We start from the raw sequence: 7,610 nt of genomic DNA, 5'->3' as shown, positions 1-7,610 counted from the left end.
TTTGTAAATGCATTGCATCTCTTAGCCTATACATTTGTAGAATTACGGTCTGTATGGAGCTGCATTCACAATTCTGAAGTCAATGAAAACAGTCACACTAATATAGTAGGAAGATAAGATTCTATTACATTGCATTACTGTACATTGCCTGGTATAAATACTACACTTCCCAAAATGTCAAGCGCCAAATACAAAAATACAAGATTTCAGCTCTGAGGACATTAGTTGTGAATGCATCTCTGGATGTAGTGAAGGTAAGTAATACAATGCATATCCACAGTTTAATATTCGTCTTTATCGTCCCTTTTTTTGCTCAATTATTAGGTACGCTTATAAACTATTACCTCTAGGCAAATCATTACCAATAGGAAACTATGTAATACCTGCTACTAACACTGGTTCTCCAGCTCTAAAGACTGGGATAATTTATTAAACTGTAACATCCATAAGTGACTAGGTTTTTAAAATATTCTGTTAACTAGGCCCCACAACATCATAATTAATGCATAAGGCCTTATAATATACAGTATGTATTGTACTTCAATTATCAAATGGCTTAATAAAAAAAAAAATCCCTTGATTGTAAAAGATCCTTTTGGGGCTTCCTGAATGTATGTTCAAGTTATTGGGCTTAACGTTATATATGGATTTTATAACTTCATTTTCAATTGCGAAATGGTCACTAATGGAAAATGAAATCTCCTGAGATAACTGGCTTTAGTTTTTGCAAGTCAATTCCATTGCACACTGGTCTGACAAAGTGAACACAGTGCTATCAAGTAATCTATATTTTGTGAACACAATCATACACAGTTCATACAAAAAGAAGCAGAAAATAGAAATTCCAGTGAGACAGAAAAAGAAAAACTTGTCCAGCACTGGCACTAATGTACCAGCCAAGACAAGTTAGGAAAGTTGTGCTTTATCAAGAAATAACGGGTCTTTAATAAAAGTGGTTCTGCTTACAGACTGAAAGTTCAGCACCAACCTAGCTCAGTAAATCTATTCTTACAATGTCCATGATGGTTTGAGAGAGTCTCCTGCTTGTCCAATACAAGCCGGAATTCATAATGCAGAAGTAAAAATGGCATGACTTCACTAGAAATCAAACAGCAAATACTAATACATTACACTTTCTGGTGGCTTGAACAAAAACCACAAGAAATACTTTGTCAAACTATTATTTGTAAAAACAACATTATAATCAGGGCACAAACCAAGCCTATGTTTCATGGACAGTCATTGAAATAATGTGCTCTCTCACTTCCCAATAAGGAAAAGGAGATTCTGGTTTCCAAAACTGGGTCACTTCATATCTGCCATGTGATTTCCAATTGTATATTTTCTACCACATTTTGTATTGCTCTACTTGAATTTTACAAAAATCTGTATTCTCCAGGATACAGTATTTTGCTCCATGTCAATTCAGCAAAATGGCAGCCAACTTGTAGAGGGCCCGGAAAAGGTCACAAAACAAAGACTAATACATGCCTTACTGCTCAACTCTTCCGCTGCTCACTGTCTCCATTTGTTACTTGGCATTTCTTTTTACCACTGAGCACTGAAACACGGGGCCTCTTCACGCTAGACCAGGACTTCAAGCCACATTCAGGCCTGGGACATCTGAGCATGCACGTAGTAAGGTCACGACTTTGTGATGTCTCGATCTTCTGACCGGAACAAGACCTGGGGCACCCCTGCACATGTGCGCTGTAAGGTTGCGATGTGCATTTACAGGGATGTCACAGGTCTAGCGTGAAAAGGGCCAGAGTTTCAGCGCACAACAGCAATCAGAAGAGGCACCAAGGACTCTACTTGGGACAGCAAGCAGTGGGGGTGGCTGGAGACAATAGCATTTGTTTTGTTTTTACACCTTACATGGATTGTGGTCTATGGTCTGAAGAAACGCCAGAGCATAATAAAGGGTATTCATTCCACAGAGCATTAATTTGTTTCAAATTGAATTTCCTGGCAAAGTCCATGTGATTTGGTCAATTAAAAAATCTCATGAGATCTGCTCATCTCTATATCTAATAAAGATAAGAACGAAGCAACTTTGCAAATAGTCTTGGTTACTAAAACCATCTTTTATGTGTACAGCTGCTTTGTAGACGTATGTGTCTCCTTGGTTAGCACTTCCTGTAATTCACCAACCACATGATATGGGGATTCTAAGCTTTATCATATATAATTTCAATCAAAACCCCATGTGGATAATTTATCATGACGGACACATCAAATTACTAACAACCTAATTCCACTAGGGAACAAAAGATGTACTAGTCCAGTTAAAATGTATATAATCTTTATTAAAAACATTATTAAGAAAGAAATTGACAGGTGTGTGTCAAATTACAACTATGAAAAATAATAATACCATGAAAGGCACAACACCCCCCTGTATCCTCACCAATTCCCATAGTTGTAATTTGACACACACCTGTCAATTTCTTTCTTAATATTGTTTCGAATAAAGATTATATAAATTTTAACTGGACTAGTACATCTTTTGTTCCCTAGTGGAATTGGGTTGTTAGCACTTTGTGTATAGTCTAATTCTGCAGACATTTATTAGTATCGTCCAGCTCTGCATGTTAACAAGAAGCAGTGGACTGATATACAACTGAATTGTGTTTTCTTGTCTGCAAGTATGGAGACAAGATTTCATTGCAGTTGTACTTAGTTGCTTAATTGTTTTATTTTAGGTGCGTTTCAGTAATAAAAAAATATATACTTATTACTTAAGAATTGCAAGACGTTTTCTCCTGCTCAGGTACTTCATAGTTGCACCACAGGCAGGGTGACCTGGCAACCATCAGAAGTGATTGGCATCAGTAATTGAGTAATACTACTTTTAATATTTCAAATTTTTTTTTTTTAAATGTTCGGAGCCGCAACAATTTATAGAGGCAGGATGAATGTAAGCCATACGGTAAATGGAGAATGATAAATGCACTGCTATTGTGCAACAATGTTGTCAACGGCAAAAGTGACCATTCTAAATGTCCGACATACAGGGAATCTCTCATAAGGAAATGACCTCTATTTATAGTTATTTGCGTTACTTATTTTTTGGCAGTTTTTTTTTTTTTTCATTTCTGTTAGAAGTAAAAATTTGAAATTTTGCAATTTTAACAATGGCTCCTGGGGCTATTCTAGACTCATTCTTCTGGTTTCATGAAATCCATATTTACAGTAGCGGTAATAAACCAGCACACTATTGTATTTAAAGAATCTGAGAATGGTCACTGTAAATGGAAGAGGAGCTGTATCATTAATTGTGTATCGAAGTGTTGGCATTGTAATCCCGAATCGGAGGATGATGAGCCTTTTGTAAAGAATAGTAAGTTTGGCCCTAATTCATCAAGAATGTTCATTTGTAAGCCAGTCTTGATGAAGAGTGTGTTGAAGCAAGATGCGCCAAATTCACTAAATGGCATTCATCCAATTTGTCACAATTTTCACAAGCTTTTTTAATTACAATTTTTATTGGTTATATCGTAGGGCAACCGAACGCTGTCTTCTCCGATTTCCAGCGCCGCTTGGTCCTCTGAATATGAGCTGACTTAATTCCCAATTGCTGACTCAGTCTAGCTGGAATTTACATTTACAAGGTAAACCTATGGAACCTTGTTCTGACGCTCAATAGACCTGCATTGTAAAAGCCGTCACTTGACTCAGAAGAGCACCCAGGTGTAGATAGAAACTGACCATCAGTGAGCATGCACATTTGCAAGCAATAAAAAATTTTGATGGAGAGCTACTTTAAAGTAGGATGAATGCCTTCTGTGCTGGGCCACACAAACTACTGCCCAAGCGTCTCCCTCTTTTCAAATACTGAGAACACATCAAAAGTCGCCAAGTTTCAGCGCCCTTACTAACTGCACAAGCAAATTGAAATGGTGGCAAAAACTGCTTCATAGATCCGTAACACCTATAGCCCAGGTTCATCAAGACCTGCATTTTTTACTCGAGTCTGATGTGGATGCAGGGAGGAGTGTGAGGCTCCTGATACAATAAGTGCACGCCTCTTAATGAATCAAGGTGCAAAGTGGCATGTCCCACAGTGTGCACCTCGCACAACCTTACTGCACGCGGGGACTGGAGGAAAATTTATGGTGATGAAAATGCTGCAGCTTGTGCCAATTTTGGCTGAGCTGAGTACAACTGGTGTGCAGACACCAAAATTTGCTAAATCTGTTGCGCAAAAATCGTCAATTTTTAAAGCAGTTTATGCCAGAATACTGACAAAAAACGTTGACTTGGGGCTTGTAAATCTAATTGTTCCAGTGACCAGTGTAAAAGATTTGCAACATTTCAAATTTTTTTTTTTAAATGGTTAGTGATATGAAAAAACATTGAAGATTTTAACACAAAAACCTGATTTAAAGAATAGGTAATTTTCTGATTATTCTGAAAACATGAGCGTTCAGTATAGAAGCTCCATATTATACCCTTCACTCGCCCGTAAAAAAAAACCAGTACTGACTTCATCAATGTTTTGGATAAGTGCGCCATCCGTCGTTTTTTTTTTGTATGGCTAAAAAATGAAATGACAAAGTATAGGAGAAGCTTTGCAATGTTAAATATTTAAAGCACATGGACGGACCGTGTGCTGTACGTCTTTTTCACGGACCCATAAAATTGTATTGGCCCGGTCATACATGCTGCCGGAAAAAGACCGGCATGTCTCAGTTTGAAACCACCGACACGTGAAGATCACTATAGGTTATAATATGTACGTGCGGTATACAGCTGGTCATAGGCTTTTCTGTGTGTTTCAGCCCTGATTATAATATTACACTCCCCATCATGACTTAAAGACCTACCTACTGTATTCAGGCACTGTACAGTACATTAAATGCAAATATATTCTGTTACAAAAAATATTGAATGTCTTAATATTTCCACTGCTAAACACCAAAAGGGAGAAAGGGGGGTGAGAGAAGCTCTGATAAAGTGCAAACACGTTTTCATCGATCTGCAGGGGTACACGTCAGTCTATCCCTTATACAGCAATGTTATTAAAGGAAATGGGTGGAAAGAGGGTCACACACTACTGAGATTGGGAAGGAACTAAAGAGATCCTGCAAAGTTTAGCTACAGAACATTTTTTGGCTCAAATCTAATAGCAAAAGCAGCAACATTTGTTTCAGAAAAATGACACATCCACTGATTGTAGCAGCATTCAAGGTGCCCGCACTAACACCAACTGCAGGCCTGGTAAGCATTAACCTGACAGTACTTCTCAACTATGGATTTACTAAAAATCCTAGAGGTAACATGTTTTTTTCACGTACATTGCTTCCTGGCAGAGAACAGAATTCATCACTTTTTGCACAAGGGAAATCGTTGAAAACACAAAATATTTCATGGCAGTCACAGTAAAGATAAAAAAAAAAAAAATCACACTACAGATCTGTGTTCCCCGCACACATATATGGCGCTAGGGCGGATTCTTCTTCTTGTGTGTCCAGGTAACTGGGGTAAAAATTTGAAGTACTTGGGCATGAGATCTAAACACGCATCCCGGAATTTCTTAATCCTCCAGTAGTAGATTATTGGGTTTAGTGCAGACTTGAGGTAGCATAGCCAAAGAAGCCATGTGCTTATCTCAAAGAAGTTGCTCTTGTTGTAAAAGTCACTGTTAAATGTAGCAACAAGGCTATAAGTCGCGAATGGTGCCCAGCAGACTATAAAGACAATGAATAAAATCAATATGGTAGTGAAGGCACGAGTTTTAAAGCTGATGTCTATGTTCATTTGGAAAGGCCGTTGAAGGCTCATGAGACCTAGCTTGCTCGCCTGGCTGAGGCATATGCTGTCCGGATGGCTATGTATACGGACTGCATTGTGCCGCACAGTGTTCAATATGCCCATAAAAGCATAAAGCATCACCATAAAAGGAATAAAAAAGAAAATCAGGACCACGAGAATCACATAAGCTTTATATCCAGCATTGGTAGTGTAGCCAAACACGCACTGTGGAGCTCTCGACGGAGCTTGTAGTTGTGGGTTCCCGACGGCAAGGGGAAAAGCTACGCAAAATGAGGTTGCCCATGAGATCACAATGAGAATCTTTGCCCGATAGGGATTGAGTTTGTCTTGCTTCTGTACAATAATTAGAAACCGGTCTATGCTTATTATAAGCAGGATGGCCACACCTTCTATAACAAACAGCCAAAAAAACATGGCAGATACTCTACAGAAAACTTCTCCGAAAATCCACTCCGTTATAATGATTGTTATCAAAGCAAAGGGCATGTTGAGAATGGAAAGCAGTAAGTCAGCGAACGCCAGGCTTGCTAGAAGAATATTAATCGCAGATCGCATGGCGGCTTTTTGGTAGACCATGAGACAAACGACAAAGTTTCCAAGGAATGATAGTAACAGAATAATAATCATCACGATGGAGAGTATTATCTGAAGGGGTAAATTCAAGGTATCGTACAGATCTTTCGCTGCTTGCGTGGGAGAAGCAGTTGTGTTCACCGATATGGTACCAGCTGTGGTCATGGCAACTGGACTGTATTTTGGCGGGAGATCCAAACTGCCACGAAATGAAGGCTGAGGCGCTGTTACGTTGGTATAGCCATGTACATAAATGATGTGTGTGCTATCCGATGTCACGGGATGAGCAGGTGTCAGCATTGCTGAGAACACCATAATTGTTCAGGCCTGATAAATCAAGGGATGCTAACAATTCTGGAGAGATGGCGCCTTCCATGAGTCTTGTACCACAGGGAGTAGTGCAGGAACAGAATATCCATGGTTACTTCCCAAGAAGTCTTCTGCAAACTGAAAAGAAGCAGAAAAGCACAGTTCAATTAGAAACATTCAATGAAAGCTCAACATGTTTCTGTACACAGGAAAAAACAAACATGCAGCTTTTCACTCTAAGGGTATATTCACACTAGCGTGTTTCCTGCAGGACACCTGCTCTCGGCAGGAATGAAGCTGCGAAAAAGAAAATCAGGCATTTCTTGCTTTATCTTGATTTTTTTGCTTTGGTTTACTGCAAACAAATTGAGTTTATATAAAAAGATTTTGGCACAAAAAAAAAATGCTGAAAAACCTGATACCTGCATTTTCGCTGCGGATTTTCAGCGTTTTCACCACCCATTCATGTCAATGGGTGAAAAACGCTGAAAAAAAAAAAAAAACATGAGTGACATGTTCTATTGTGCAAAAAAAAAAACGTGAAGAACAAAATACTGATGATAAAAATGTCTAAAATCTCAAACTTTGCTGGTACTGTAAAATACTGCTGAAAATTTGCATAAACACATTAAAAAATGCTGAAAAAGCCCAGTGTAAACACGGCCTAAGGCTAAGTTCACATGAGAGGTTTTGGTCACTTTGTGCTGCCAAAAAACGCAGTCTTGCAGTTCCAGCTAAGTGGATGAGATTTATACAAATCTCATGTCAATATGGTTTGCTTTTTTTTTATGCTGCGTCAACTGACCTTTGGTGCATGTTTCAAATCTGCAATATGCAAATTCTCTTGCGGGTATGCTGAGTGCTGTTGATTTTCCCCATATAATTGCATTAGATGCAGAAAATACACATTCATTTTTAGTGTATACGCTGTGGACATACACTAAAAACGC

The 7,610-nt window shown here is 38.6% G+C and overlaps 1 protein-coding gene across 1 annotated transcript; it reads right to left on the bottom strand.

The window, feature by feature from the left end:
* Window positions 1-3,099: 3,099 nt before the first annotated feature.
* On the bottom strand, window positions 3,100-6,766 carry GPR63 (G protein-coupled receptor 63). Its single transcript, XM_069726344.1, has one exon. It carries the CDS (start codon window positions 6,664-6,666, stop codon window positions 5,407-5,409), a length of 1,260 nt encoding a protein of 419 aa, XP_069582445.1. The 5' UTR covers window positions 6,667-6,766; the 3' UTR covers window positions 3,100-5,406.
* Window positions 6,767-7,610: the final 844 nt, after the last annotated feature.

The sequence above is a fragment of the Ranitomeya imitator genome, chromosome 5, assembly GCF_032444005.1.
Source record: "Ranitomeya imitator isolate aRanImi1 chromosome 5, aRanImi1.pri, whole genome shotgun sequence".
Lineage (NCBI taxonomy): Eukaryota > Metazoa > Chordata > Amphibia > Anura > Dendrobatidae > Ranitomeya > Ranitomeya imitator.
Note: the sequence above shows the minus strand (reverse complement) of the source record. Positions and strands in the feature narration are given on the sequence as shown.

What these genes read in the sequence shown, in the direction of transcription:
- GPR63 (XM_069726344.1), bottom strand. Translation starts at nt 6,666, where the DNA reads ATGGTGTTCTCAGCAATGCTGACACCTGCTCATCCCGTGACATCGGAT.